Below are 14787 nucleotides of genomic sequence, written 5' to 3'. Positions count from 1 at the left end.
GGGAGGTGGGGAGCCGACTGAAGCTCCCGGGGCGGGACAAAACCACGGCAGTGATCTTACTTCCCCTGGGAGCGGGACGCAGGCGAGTGGCGGAGGGTCGTGCTCAGAAAGTGCCTTGCGCCTGCGTCGTGCTTCCGCCATCTTAGCGTCCGTAACTCCTACGCGGGCCTCGGCAGCGCTGCCGGCCTCCGGGCTTGGCCGGGACCACGGCTGGCGGGGTGGGGTGGGGATTTCTGCCGGTGCTTTTCTCCCGAAGTCACTTTCTTCCTCTCAAGAGTTAAAATATAACTTCTCAGTCCCCGCGTGCTCTTTGTAGCCCTAAAACAGGGGTAGGCTCTTTCAATGACCCCTGTAAGCGAAGCTCTGTGGATTTCTTAAAGCAAAAAGCAAATGGGTTCCTGTTATATGGAAGCAAAATGATGATAGAATCATAGAATGCTTTGCGTTGGAAGGGACCTTTAGGGATCATCTAGCCCAACCCCCCTGTAGTGAGCAGGGTCAGCTTTAACCAGAACAGGTTGCTCAGAGCCCCATCCAACCTGACCTGGAATGTTTCTAGGGATGGGGCCTCCCCTACCTCTCTGGGCAACCTGTTCCGGTGCTTCACCACCCTCACCGTAAAAAATTTTCTTCCTTATGTCCAGTCTAAATCTATTCTTCTTTAGTTTAAGTCAATTATTCCCTGTCCTGTCACAACACGCCTTGCTAAAAAGATAGTCCCCATCCTTCCTACAGGCCCCCTTTTAAGTACTGAAAGGCCACAATAAGGTTTCCCTGCAGCCTTCTCTTCACCAGGCTGAACACCCCCAACTCTCTCAGCCTGTCCTCATAGGAGAGGTGCTCCAGCCCTCAGATAATTTTTTGTGGCCCTCTGGACCCACTCCAGCAGGTCCATGTCCTTCTTGTGCTGAGGGCCCCAGAGCTGGATGCAGTACTCCAGGTGAGGTCTCACCAGAGCAGAGTAGAGGGGCAGAATCTCCTCCCTCGACCTGCTGGCCACACTTCTTTTGATGCAGCCCAGGATTCGGGTGGCTTTCTGGGCTGCAAGTGCACATTGCCGGCTCATGTCCAGCTTTTCATCCACCAGCACTCCCAAGTCCTTCTCCACAGGGCTGCTCTCAATCCCTTCATCCCCCAGCCTGTATTGATCATGTTGGTATGTGTGTAAATCTGGACTAGATAGTGCTGCTTTTCTTAAATTTCAGCTTTTTACTGCTTCTCAGAACCTGTTAGGTGCACATCTGTTAGGTTTTTTTGTAGCAAGATACTTGTATCCCCAGCCATAGTCACAGTTCCTGGCTTTAATTTATTTGTCTCAAATTACACCATACTTGTCATGTAGTTTACCTTTTCATTATGAATATAGCATCTCACAATGACTTAATCCACTTAACACAATTGTTGGTCAGAAGGCACTCCAACAAATGATGGATAGTGCTTAATTGCTAATGCTAATTACAATATATACCTTTCAGTTATAGACTTTCTGTAAGATTTTTGTTAATTTTAGAAATTTTGAGTTGTGGAAAATCCATCCCATTGTTAACAGCGGGTGGAAAAAAGGGCAAAACAAGAAGTGCTGAAATTCTTAATAGCTGTGTCTGATAATTGCTCCAAAGTAAGATTAATTAATCGAATTCTATAAATCTTTAAATTCTCAAGAAGTTAATTCTGAAGCTAAAATGTCCAGAGATCAAAGAGAGCTAGGCATCCAAGTGAGGATTTGGGCTTGAGTGCCCGAAGAGGTTGAATCTATCCTGAAATACAAAATTGAATGTTACTAGTACTAAGATGCCCAGGCACACTTCTGGACACAGTATATATTCTTCATGCTGTATACATGTGATATATAAAATTGCACTGAATATCATGTTCAGAGCGTTTACAAGGGCTCTGTCGTCCTTGTCAATTGTAGCTAAAAGATTATGGTTCCTCTTTAATTTTCCCAATCAGATTCAATTTCACATTGATATTTCAATAAGCAAAAATTTATTGGTGAAAGAGGGCATTTGCTTCTATGATCCTTAAAGGATCACTGTCATCTTTTCAAACTCTTTCTTCAGTTATAACACACAGCTCCTATGTAAAAAAGTCTCTCCTGGAGCAATAGTTATATTTAATATACTTGTAATAAGCATCCACTATTAAATGGTATTATGTTACAACCTCAGTACCAATGACAGTATCTTTCCTTTCTAATGCATCACTAATGATTTAACCAAACCCAATAAAACAATGCTAGAACACTTAATATAATTGAAGATAGGAATCAAGTAACAGTTGAGGTTCACTGTACAAGAATTTATATTGTCTCTTATTATTTGAAGGCTCTCCATGACTGCTATCTGATACCTCTTCATCAATTAGAATAGGTACAATATTTCAAGCAGTAAGTTTGCCTTCCTTTTTGCAACATAAGCATATCAACAGATACCTTGCAGTTTGCAGTGGTAGCAGTTCATTTTAGTTCATTGAATTTATTTAGTGTTTTTATTTATCCAGGCATTAGAAATACTATGGGTTTCTATGAAGATATACTATGATTATAATTAGTTTAAGAATTCTGCTGACCTAGTAAAGAGCACTAAACTTAAAGACCAAGCACACCTTAAACTGCACACCAAGCTGTTCTCTATTGTTCAGGTAGAATAACATGAGATCAGCAGAATTTGGCTTCAGCATTGTAAAAAATAAGTCATGGAATGCATTATAATTATTGCTTGATTTACAGTAGTGCCTAAAATGGCAAACAGGATCAGGACCCTATGATGTTGCCTTTCAATAAACAAATTTTTCTTTATCAGCAAGTTAGAAAATGCTCTCTCAAGATATAAACTTCTCCTTATTCTCAATATTTCAATTTAACAATTCCCTTCTTTCCAAAAGCCTATTGAAAAGACAGTATAGTTAGCAAGGTTGCATACTTTGTCACTTTTGTTTCATCACAGTGCATGGTATGATTATTGCTGTGCCCAATGAGGTCAAGAACAATGATGCCTGAAGCCATGACATCCTAGAGTTATTTCCTTTCTGCTATGGATCTCTCAAACTCTTAAATATCAGATCTTGTTTCGCTGGGCCCAACATTGCCTTTACTGTACAACTATTAACCAAACAGATCACTAGTCTCTGCAAATGAGTGTGACGTATGCTTCCATAGCCCATACAGCTCACAATGGCATTGGCACAGCATCTGTCTAATAGAAATTAGTGCACTTGCTACTTGGATGAACTATGGTGCAGAAGTCATGGAACTGAATACTTTTCACAGTTCCTTCCTACAGAGGAAAACATACTCCTTTGTCAACTCTTTCCCCTGATTCTCCAGCTTTTATCTCCCCGCTCCTTGTAGTGGGAGAAAACATAAAGTAGCAACAGGATACCAAGCTAAGAGACTGAGGCACAGAATATATATTCTTCATGGAAAAGTGAAATTTATCCTAAAAGACTGTGGAACAATAGTTAATCCACACAAGTAATTTGCTTATCTGAGATTGTTCACACAAAAAAATAAAAAAAGACATGCTGAACACATGGCAGCCTTGCTGAAAGTGAAGTAGAAAAAAATGAAAATTTGTGCATTTATTAAGAGATGAGCATTGGACTGCTGTTGACCCAGCAGAACTCATAAAAATGAGAGAAAAACTCAGAAATAAAGATTCTGATGTTTTGTGCGAGAACAAATGGACAGGTAGATTCATTCCTACCACCACATTCCTTCTTTCAAGTATAAGGAATATGAAATCTTTCCCAGAAATAATATGCTGGCCTAAGGCTAATTAATCTCTGAGGTCTTTAAGGTAATTAATAACTAAGGTCTTTTGTGAAATAAGGACAGTATTGACTTAGAAATAGATGTTTTACTTAACTGGTGACATACAACAGAAATTGCACAAAAGCAAAGGGTTAACAAGGAATAAAAATAATTCTTTTTGTTGCTTGTCTCTCCTCATCCTGAACTATAGAGCAATTATAAATTTGGCAAGATAAAGAGGTAAGATATATAATCTTAGGAGGCATTGACTCTTCTCATATCTTCATAATATAAGGTTTTATCTGTTGTTTATTACCAACCACCTCTAAAGTTTCTAAGTCTGCTTTGGAAATGTTCCCTTAAAAGACACATTGTTCATGGTACTAGTCCAGAGGGAGACAGGGGACATTTTGTTCCTGGGTTTCATCTTGGTGAGTGAAAAGCTTGACTGTGTATATCTGTTCTTCCTGGACAGAGACCGTGTAAGGCATCGTGCACTGCTATGATAGGTGCCCCAGGTGGCCTTTGAATGGATTTATTGTTACTAAATTTGGTTGAAAGCTAAGTGGAACAGGCAGTTGCCTGTTGTGGCTGATTGTGGGGGGCAGGGAGCAGACTGTCTGATACTGTCTGAAGAGGTGGGGGGGTCTCCCCTGCTCAGAATGCCTCATGTCTGTCTTCTGCCTGACCTCTCTGACAAAGTGATGATTTCACACACAGCCCTGAATGACCACCAAATAGCACCAATTTAATGAACAAGTTTTCAGAGTTTCTATTTCAGTTTTTAGTATTCACAAATGGTGCCGTATTTTGAAATAATGAATCACAGAGAACATTTAAGCATTTTACAGGATCAATGTTTGGGAGCACTGTTCTGCTTTACTCACACTGCTGCTACCTGTGCTGTCCCGTGCTGTCCCATGCTGTCCTGGCACCCCGTTCACACGCACGTTTCTTTGGAGCAGAGATGCTTCCCGTAGTGACATTCAACATCCCACAGATGCACTCACCTTATATAAAGACACACTAGCCCATAGCTCTTTAATGATGTAAATCACCAATTTGAGAGTAAATAGAAATAAGGATGGGAGCTCGCAAGTGTTAGTCCAGATGCTGGCCCAGTTTCCCAAGCAACCTCATCTGAAGAACCATTTTGAAAACGGGAATTCCCTTCTTGCACCAGGACTAGCTGAGGAAAACCTCATACATGCACCTTGCTCGCTTGCGGGGGGTGCGATCTGGGAGCTCTTCTGCAAGTCAAATGCTTTGCACATTTCTGCGGGAGTTTAACACGATTCAGGTTCCCTCTTAGATAACTGCTGGCGCTTGGATGCCATTTTCAGATGGGGGCCCGCTGGGCGGGATCTCCGTGCACTCTCCAGGGTGCTGAACCCAGTGCACGCCCTTGGACGTGCTCTGCAAGGGGATACATCAAAGCGTGCTGTCAGAGTACAAGCCGTTGCACTTTCCCCCCTCTTGTCATTCCTGTAAGCTGAGGACAGCCGCAGGAGCTGCAGTTGTGGGCAACACCATTGGGTGTATACGGTGCTTTTATTGTTTCCAGACTGAGAACTGCATCCTTCAAATGAAGGCACTCTTTTCGTCAATAGATACTTTACGTCGATATCCTTCTCACCCTTCCCTTTGGGTTGCATCTTCACCACGTTGCCCAGTGCTTTAGCATGGAACATTTAATAGCATTATTGCACCTGCCACTGCAACCAGCACTTCTCCCTTTTTCATTGCGCAAAACGGCAGAGTTTGCCTGGATACGGTGGATTGGGTGGGGTAACAGAAAAGATGAATGAAACAGAATAAGCAAAAGGTGAAATATCATATAGTTGGTTTCAGTTTGGGATCACTATAGGTCTGTTGCAAGTGGTTTTTATTTTAAAAGAGCTAGCTATTTTTTCCTGTCTTTATGGTCAAAGGTTGCTGAACAGCTTTTTAACCAAACAGTCAAAACCAGAATTAGACAGAGACTTCCAAAAGAAATTTTCAGTCCATATAGTAACAATTTTGATGAAATTTCAAAAAATGAAAAGGATGGGTCTGGTGGGGACACACAAACTGATCTGGAAGTTGCTACTAGTTCCCCCTATAACGATCATGTGAATTAATGAATTGGTATTTCCACCAGGTGGATAGAATTTGTTTAATTAGAATCAGCGTAACAACCGTGTTTTAAAGAATAAGATCTAGCTTAGTTTATGGAAGACTGACATCTTCTTCACATCACAGCTGTTAGTAATTTCAGGAATTTCTTGAAGAAATCGCATTTTCTGGCCAGTAACACATTTTATTTTCAGTAGAACACAGAGAAAAAGGCTGCATAACTGACAGAATCAATCTTAATTTCCTACAGCATTTCCGTCATGGAATTGAGAGATTTACAGAATTGTTGTATGCTACTCTGGGCCAAGCAGTCAACCTTGTAGACTACCTATTAATATGAAAATAATGGATCAGTGCCTACATGCATAAAAGGCACTTCAGCTCATTCCCCGTGTAATAAAATGCTGCAATATATTTTACATGTCAAGATTTTGGGAGTGAGTGGAAGCCCAGTGTCACAGTCTGCTATCCAATATCACAGTACACAAGTCCTGATAATCTTAATTTGTCTTCAGCATGTCCTTGCAAAGAAGAATAATGGTATTCACGGTGTATGTTACATGGATTGCAAAATGCTCTACAGACAACTGAACTATAACATATTTGCAAGAAAGGTATTACCACCTCTTCAGTCTGCAGCTCAAAAATAAAAAGTGCAGAGAGTACTGTTACTGTGAACTTGGGGCTCAGACCTATATCCTGTTGCAAGATCCCTAATTACCCACAGTAAGCTTTGGTTTACAGTCCCTTGTAAGACCATTGGCTCACCAGGCTGGGAAGCTCAGGCAGAAAGCAGGGATTGGCATTTTGCCTGGGCACAACCAGTTCAAGCCACACAGCATGGTGAATTTGTGCCCCAGCATGATTATTGGTAAAAAAAGATTCTATAGCTAAGCCAGAATGGTACATTGCACTCAGCAGGGTCTAACTTTTAGGCACCTGGTTCTGGAAATGGAACTCACAAACCCAAAGTGGATGTTTAAGAGCACTGTATGCAGAAAGCTTAGGTCCGGAGAATGGAATTTGAAATGAACAGAGAAGCGCGGGAATGTTTCTCAAGTCTCATCTATGATTTACCACCCAAAATCTTTTCTAGCATGTGGGTTCCATATTATTCCTTTATGTTTCTTGCATGACTGATTAACGCTCTTCTGCTAAAATACAACCCCTGGAGGAGACACTCAGTGATGGTGCCATCAGTGGAAAATGGGTTTGGTCCTGTTTTTAGGGTGGTCTCCTGAGGAGTGTCTCCTTGTCAAAAAGGATTCAAATCTGCACCTCAAAACCAGATATTTCCCTGTGCCTCCCCATCCTGGCCTTTTGGTTATAAATTATCATGCTTGCTGTGCCTAGTGCTAAATACAGTGCTGTCCATGTGGGGTAGATATGCTCTGAGCATGTGGGCTGCATCAGGGACATCAAGATTAAACATGAGGTGAGAAGTGAGCCCAGTCATAAAAGCCACACTTTTGTATATATGCAGTTGCAGGACATTATATGCATATATAATTGTACCAGTGAAAACTTCAGCAGTTAGGCATTCCTGAAATCGTGCATTTCCATTTCACTTAAGTCATAAATTAGTTAGGTGACTAATTGCCTTTTGAGGGTTAGACCCAAAGATGTGATATACTACTTTTAGGGGGCTGTGAAGGAATGAGTTCAAGTCTTCTGCAGTTCAGTCTAATAAAATCTTAACACTAAATCATTATCATTTTCTTGATCAAGAAATAGGAGTCAGAGCTATGGGTTCTATTTCTGCAGTGGTTTCAGACCTGCTGCTATTAGGTTGCATTTCTATGTTTGCGATAAACCTGGGTACTACTTTTCCCTCAAAGTAAGCTGATTTTAAACCTTAAAATATCTAAGATAATGATTGTTAAATTTTTTTTGGACATGCTTTTTTCCTGCATACTTCAGCTAGTTATTTAGAGCTTGGACAATTACATTCAAGAGAGGTCAGAGCTGAGAACAGGCAACAACTTTTTCATTTAGGAAATTACTGTCTGGAAAAGTTAATACAGCAGAGAAGGTATTTATTGATGCAGAAGGCATTTCAAGGAAGAAGCATAAGCAAAATCCTGGAGAAGGAGTTCTGTGGCTCCAACCAGGTATTATTCCTTCTCAATGGTTTGTCTACAGCACTATCTGGAATACTGTGTTCGATTCTGTGTACAGTGTAAACAGAGAGTCACACAGCATCCAAGGACAACATTGTGGAGGGGCTGATTTTTAGAGAATTAAAAATGTAACACTGATCAGACTATGTTTATCAGAAAAATAAAGGAACTAAGAAAGTTTTTTTTTCAGTGGTATGGAAACACAACTTGGAAACGACAAAAGTAACTTTCTGTGATAATCTTTCCAAGAAATGAGAGGTCTCAACCCTGTGAACAATTATGATAAAAGTTGAAGACCATGTGAAATGGCAACATTCCCCCACTGCCAGAACAAAAAATGAAATGGTTACCTCTCTTTCATTCTGAGCCACATGACTGTGGAAAAGTGGGAAACAACTCATGTTCAGAATGCTAGCATTTCAGAAAATAGTCTATTTTCTGTTACAAAAGGGAGAAAAAGAGAGAAGTAGTAGTATGCACTTTCTCCTTCCTGACTGGAAAGTTCAACAATAAAATGTTGATGTTTGGGATTCTCTTCCTCCCCAAATTAGTAAAAAAAAAAAAAAAAAAAAAAAAAAAAGCAGGAGTTCAGAAAGGCAACAACAATAGAGAACTCTGATTTTCCATTACTTAATGTAACATAATGAACTGCTGCTTTTGGTTTTGCCAAAACTTCGATGGAAAAAACAACTGAAGCTGCCTGTTTAGACTTACTCAATATGAAAGGCTGCTGCAGAACCTCCAGCTAGCTACAAGCAACACCTAATTCAAATTTTTAAACAACGTGAAGTAAGGAAATGCCACTCTTAACCCATTGCAATTAAGTATAGGCAGATAAGAAAAGGACTGGGAGGGAAAGGAGGATAATCCTCAGCAAAATTAAGCTGTGATTGCTGGTTTTGACAACAGGAAGAAGCGCAAGTTAACTCCTCTCTGAAGTGGTCAAAACAGTTCCCCAGTTCTTTCTCTGCCTTTTGCGAGGGCAGCCATATAAGGCAGATAAAAGGGAGGGACCCTGCCTTACTCAGGGTGGGACTTGATAAGCCGGGGGCAGAGTCAGGCAGCAGCTCCTTTCCCCGCACCTATCCAGGCAGTCTGCTGTGTGGAGCTGAGGGAGCAGCGGAGAGGAGCAGCAGGACATGCGGCAAGAAGAGGTAGGTACTGTTTGCCAGCTGGCTTCAGGTTTTTCTGTGCTTTATGTCTGACTGTGTGGGATCCCCTGTTTTCATTAAGCAAGCTAGCAAATGTGTTTCAGGTAGCTTTGTTTGCACCTGCTGGGTAGTCAACCTTTGTTACCTAGCACTTGTCTAGGTAGCCTCAGCACCCTAAAATGAATGATATGGAGGGAGTGTACTTCTGATAGGTGTTTCTTATGTTCTTGTTGTAGATTGGCTTGGATGAAGGGCTTTGTGTTTTAACTTTATTGTTTGGTCCCTACAGCTTTTCAGTGTTAAGGGAACTGATGAGAGAAAGGAAGTATTTCTCTATCTGCTATAGGACTAATGTAGAAATGCACCAGTCCATCTTACCATGACCAGTGTTAAGAAGTGAGCACATTGTAACAAGTCCAGTATGCCATGTAAATGTTTTGTGGAATAACTCAGAGGGGTCTGTTCAGAGGTACTGCAATGGTAGCTCATCTGCTACCCATAAGGATCTTTAAGCAACACCAAAAAATAAGCTTTATTTAGAAAGAGGGAGTAAAGGCTGATATTCATTCTCTAAATTAGTCTGCTGAGGCTAAAGTAACTCAAAATGTGGCTGTGGTCTCTTCTGACAGAGGAGCAGTCAGCTGCAGCTCCTAGGCATGTGGGATTTATATTGTGGATAACACAGTACATTACAATATGATATTACAGATGTAATTTTGACATTAACATTAGCAGTGCTTTGAAGTTAGTGTCACCTCTCATGATGCTTTTAATATTCTTGTATTTTCATAATATAATCATATTTTCATTTTAGCGAAACATTTTAAATAAGGAAGCTTTTCATGGTAGTGTGTAAGAAATGAGGCAGTACAAAAAATAACAGTTCAGAAAGACAGCTGCTCTCAGTCTCACAAAGTGATTAATATTGCTGCTAAGTATCTGTGTATTAGCAGCAATTTAAGTCTGCTCCATGAGGTATATATTGATCTTTAAGAGCCTTATTTTCTATTCTATTTTCTCTAGGTACTTGCTTGAGAGTAGCAAAGTTAGCAGCCAACACTAAATGGCTTGAAGAAAATCAGGAGTCAGGCCAGGAGTCTTTGATCTTCTCACTTGTAACAGTATTAACCTCCCAGTGACAGTTACTGTTAATGGCATCCTCCTTTTTAGACTTGAGAAAAATTGTTCCCGAGTACTGTGGACTGCAAGATCAGATCCTATGAGGTGACTGAAGTAATTTATTCAAGTCTTAAAATCTTTCTGTAACGTTGACACTCCAGATAAGATCTCTTGAGGTGTAGGTGTTGAAGTCCAAACCCTCAATCTAGTGTGTTTCAGGCACCAGCAAGTTTATAACTTCTCGGAGATTTTCACAGTTCCATCTCTAATCCGGACACCTCAAGAACTGCTCAGCTTGAAATAATAGCATAGGATCAGCTCTCAAGATAACTCTGCTGCTGTACTAGTGTTGCACTATTTAAATAGTTTTAGGCTTCCTTCTTAACAAATGTAGCTTTGAATCGTAATTTTCTTTCTTCCTCCAGAAGTCTTAACCTCTTTCCTTTCCCAGCCTTCTGTTACCTCTGGTGTCTAGCACGTGTCATTGTCTAATACATTTTTCTGATTTAATTTCAGAGGCTGTGACTGACAGCAGGTGACAGGCTGACAGCTCACACTTGTGTCACAGAGAAGATCCATGATAACAGCAGAAAGTCATCTTAGCTGCTGGAGAGCACCCTGGGCAGGGAGGACATACAATACCTTTTTAATGTTTTTAAATATTGATCAGGGTTAGTAATACCTGTGCATTGTTACAGAATGTCCTGTAGTAGTGGAGAAACTGTTGGGCACCCGATGTGTAACTGCTGTGGACAGGTTCAAGGCTCTACTTCCCAGCTTAGCAGTCTGAATGGAAATAGGAAATCTGCGGCATTGCTGGAAGTCAGGGGGAACCTAAGCAATATGCAGTATTATTCTGTGGCGCTGAATCCAGAAACCCCGGTGAATAATGGGTCCGGGATTCCCTGTAACCCTGAGGAAGGCACAAAAGCTGCAGCCTTGACAGAAACTGAAGTCCGCAGGGCCTGTACAACAAAGTGTTTCCATAGCCATTATTTAACTAAAACTAGTATGCAGGGAGATGTCTACAACTTCCTGGAGAGGCCCAGTGGATGGAAGTGTTTTATCTATCATTTTACTGTGTAAGTACCTGCATTTTCACATAATCTTTGGTGTAAGAAAAATCTGAAACTGTCCACTTAATCAGCCAGAAATCATAGTACTTGAGCTCCCAGGCTGAAAAGCTGTTGCATGATTAATCCCATTGAAAGCAATGGAGAAGCCGGTTTCTCAAAGGATCAGCTGCTATAGCCATTAACATTTCCAGAGGAGGGCTTTTTATTCTTCGCTTGATACTTGTCTTCAAAGATGTGCACTGTTTGTTTGATATTTCTGAGGGGAAGTCCTACATGCTGATGGCAGTTTTTATGGCTGCCTTAGCTGCTTTACGTTGTTCCAGCTTCAGACACTGCAGTTTTTAGCATGAGATGCGGAAGGTTCAACTGGATCAGATATGGCACAGTTTTATAAGTCTGTTTTGCTCATGCTGAAGTGCCAAAACAGGTAATTTGTTGGAAAAACATATAATATTGCTAATTTGAATTAATCTACAGTCGTGGACACACGAGTACAAATTTAGCAAAAAGTTTTTCATTATGCCATGTATGTAGTACATGCAAGGAGGAAATTAAGGCTTTCATTTACCCTTGTTAAAAGAAGTGGTTAATATATTAATACAGCTGCTACTGTTTTATTTGAGCTGCTTATGGTATCTGTCAAGTTTAGCAGGACTACAATTACTATTTTGAATGCTGCTTAAAAGAATGGTAATTTGTCAGCTGTAGAAAGGGTCCAATTGTGCTCTCACTGAGGCAAGAGGAAGTTTTACTGGCTATAGTGAATGCAAACTGAGCCAAAAGTCCTAGCTTTTATTATGAAATTAGCATATGTCCTAAAGAAATGCAGAGTTTTGAAATTATTCTGTTTGTCTCGGATGAACTTTTCTATGGCCTGACTGCATTTTGGAAAAACTATTATCAGTTACTGCAGTCAGGAGCTGCCCAGAGAAAGATACAGTAATTATAAGAATGAATAATAATGCTTCTGTCTGGCATAAAATAGATGGTCGTATTAATATTTGCTTCCTTTCACCCCTCAAAATCATACATGGATTTTTTTGATTCATGAGATTTTTGCCAAGTAAAAGGATAGGGCCTCTTTCAAGGACTATGCTTATAGTATATGATAATTCCTAAGGCTGAAACAGATGTAATTTGTGTAGATTTAAATATGTGAATAGCCATGATTTAAGCCTATTTGAGGTTAGGACTTTATTAATCTTGCTAAAATGCATTTTTTTTTATCATCTGTGCTCAGACTAAGGTTGACCTTTAATATGTACTGAAATTCTGAAATGGGCATTTAAATTAAAAAAAAAAAGGGTTTTATATATATATATATACACACACACACACACCTCCCCGCCATACTAGAAAATTGGAGAAAGTATTGGTATTAATAACGGAAAACTTTTTTTTTAACAGTACGAGTGTTCTTAACTTAAATGAAAGAATATGTAAATTAACCTCTTTTTTTGCTTTGAGATTACTTGAAAGCAAAATTTTTAAACATAGTTTTTGGCCAGCATTTTGTCCTAAGTATATTTGTCCTAATAATTATCCCAATAACTACATGGTGTATTCATTTGTATAACAAGTTTCTGTTATGGAAAGAACATACTTTACAACGTTAAGTATCATTAAAGTTAAACATTGTTAAAGCAAAAGGTGCTAATCTAAAATATAATTCATTTTATAATGAGAACAGGCTGTCATTTATTTTTAAAAAAGCTTCCCATGTTATATCTGTGGTTTTGGGGTAATATATGTAGAGTTGATCTGATGATGACTATTTTCATAACAAATCCAGTCTTCCAAGTATGTAGCTGATGTTTGTGTAGCCTGGGGGAGCTGGATGTGCAGTGTCCCTTGGTTGTCCTTTTGTCCTTCATATGCCACAAAGACCACATAACTCATGCACAAACTGTGGGAAGTTTCTATCCAAGAGGGACTGGAGTCTGTTCTGATCTGGAGCCAGTTCTGCTAGAAAGAACCTAACTTTCCAGAAAACAGGCAAGGCGAGGGAACAGCAAGTGCTCCAGGAAGTAACCTTCCTCTTGTATTCTGCAATTACCAAGATAATCTTGTCTCATGTAGCATCATGTGCCTGATACTTCAAGTTTCTTTTAAGGCAGTAAACTTAAGGAACTTTATAATGTGTATTGGAAAAGGAAATTATTTTTGCCTAATGAAACCTGGAATTAGTGTTATTTATTGGAGTTATTCCAGGCTAAAATTGTGGTTTCAGAATAAAACATTTGAAGGGGTGAATGGGTTTGTTTGAGAATTTCCCGTCCCAGTCCTGAAAATGTTCTCACTTGGGTAATTTTCAGCTTCACTGGAAGTACTGTGAAATACTTAACTCCTGAAATCCCCAAGAACAGGGTACAGGACAAGTTAGAAAGAAATGAGGGCTTGAGACAGCTGTGATATACAATAGCAATACATTGATCCTAACTAGCCAGTTCTTGGAGCTCAAGGTATTGGATATCAATATATGTTAGAGTCCAGCTGTTTGCCATGTGGCCCTCAGTCCAGAAAAAGAAGTGCATGCCTGACTTGAGTTTGATTTCTAAACTCAGCTATGCACTTGTCTAAATCACACCCACATGTCAAGATATTAGGCTATAATCCTTATATTTTATCTTTTGAATGAGTAGTACAATATGTATTGGTGATGTGTTATGTATGGTAATGAAGTTACTTGGCAAATTCACACATTTAAATCATTTAGTTGTAAGTAGAGCCTTCTTTCTGTGGTGAGTTTACATTTCTGAAACATATATATTTAATTACAACTGGAATGGCTCAATTATAGTCTAGAATGTTGTGTTCATTTGGCTAAAATATTGTGTTCACGTACATGTGAACTGAGTGGGGAGGGGTGAAGCCAGACAGTTTTTCCTGATAATAAGATTATTGACCCCTGTTTAGACACTAGGTAGCAACGATCATAAACCAGAATCCAATGTCTGTGCTCAAAGTGCTAGAACGTAGTTTTGGTGGGGAATGGTATGCTGCCAAGTCTTTGCAGACCAGCTTTGCCACAGGCAAAGGGTGGAGATGGTCTGGCTTTTCTGCCATGTTTGTAGAGGCCCAGAACCAGAAGTAGGAAGGTGCAACTCAAGCCTGTTGAAAGAAATATTGAAATGTGTACCCATGTGCAATCACACACATAAGTGGTGACTGTAATAGGAGAGCAGTATGGTTTCACTTGTGTTCAGGGAGAAGAGGTAGGTGCTTGCTGTTGTATGTTAATTTGCTCTGAGTGTGAGTGGTAGAGGCCACCTTGTGTCAGCTGCACCAGCTCAGCTCCCAGCAAAAAAACAACTGAGGTTTGCACAGGTTTGCACTGAGGCTAACTGGCCATATATCTCAGCAAGCAAGGTGGATCCGTAGTACATTTTCCCCTCAGATACACCCTGTTGATTTTACTCACTGCAGTCCAACCTCCTTGTCTTATTTTTTCC

The 14787-nt window shown here is 40.1% G+C and overlaps 1 protein-coding gene across 1 annotated transcript in view; it reads left to right on the top strand.

Moving 5' to 3' along the window:
- The first annotated feature begins 10958 nt into the window (after window positions 1-10958).
- The window catches only part of LOC104026622 (potassium voltage-gated channel subfamily KQT member 1), a 518395-nt gene continuing 514566 nt past the window's right edge, over window positions 10959-14787 (top strand). The window contains exon 1 of the mRNA XM_075718092.1: window positions 10959-11341. Coding sequence (XP_075574207.1) covers window positions 10959-11341 — 383 coding nt within the window. The remainder of the gene's footprint in view (window positions 11342-14787) is intronic.

The sequence above is a fragment of the Pelecanus crispus genome, chromosome 1 (genome assembly GCF_030463565.1).
Source record: "Pelecanus crispus isolate bPelCri1 chromosome 1, bPelCri1.pri, whole genome shotgun sequence".
NCBI classification, from domain to species: Eukaryota; Metazoa; Chordata; class Aves; order Pelecaniformes; family Pelecanidae; genus Pelecanus; species Pelecanus crispus.
Note: the sequence above shows the minus strand (reverse complement) of the source record. Positions and strands in the feature narration are given on the sequence as shown.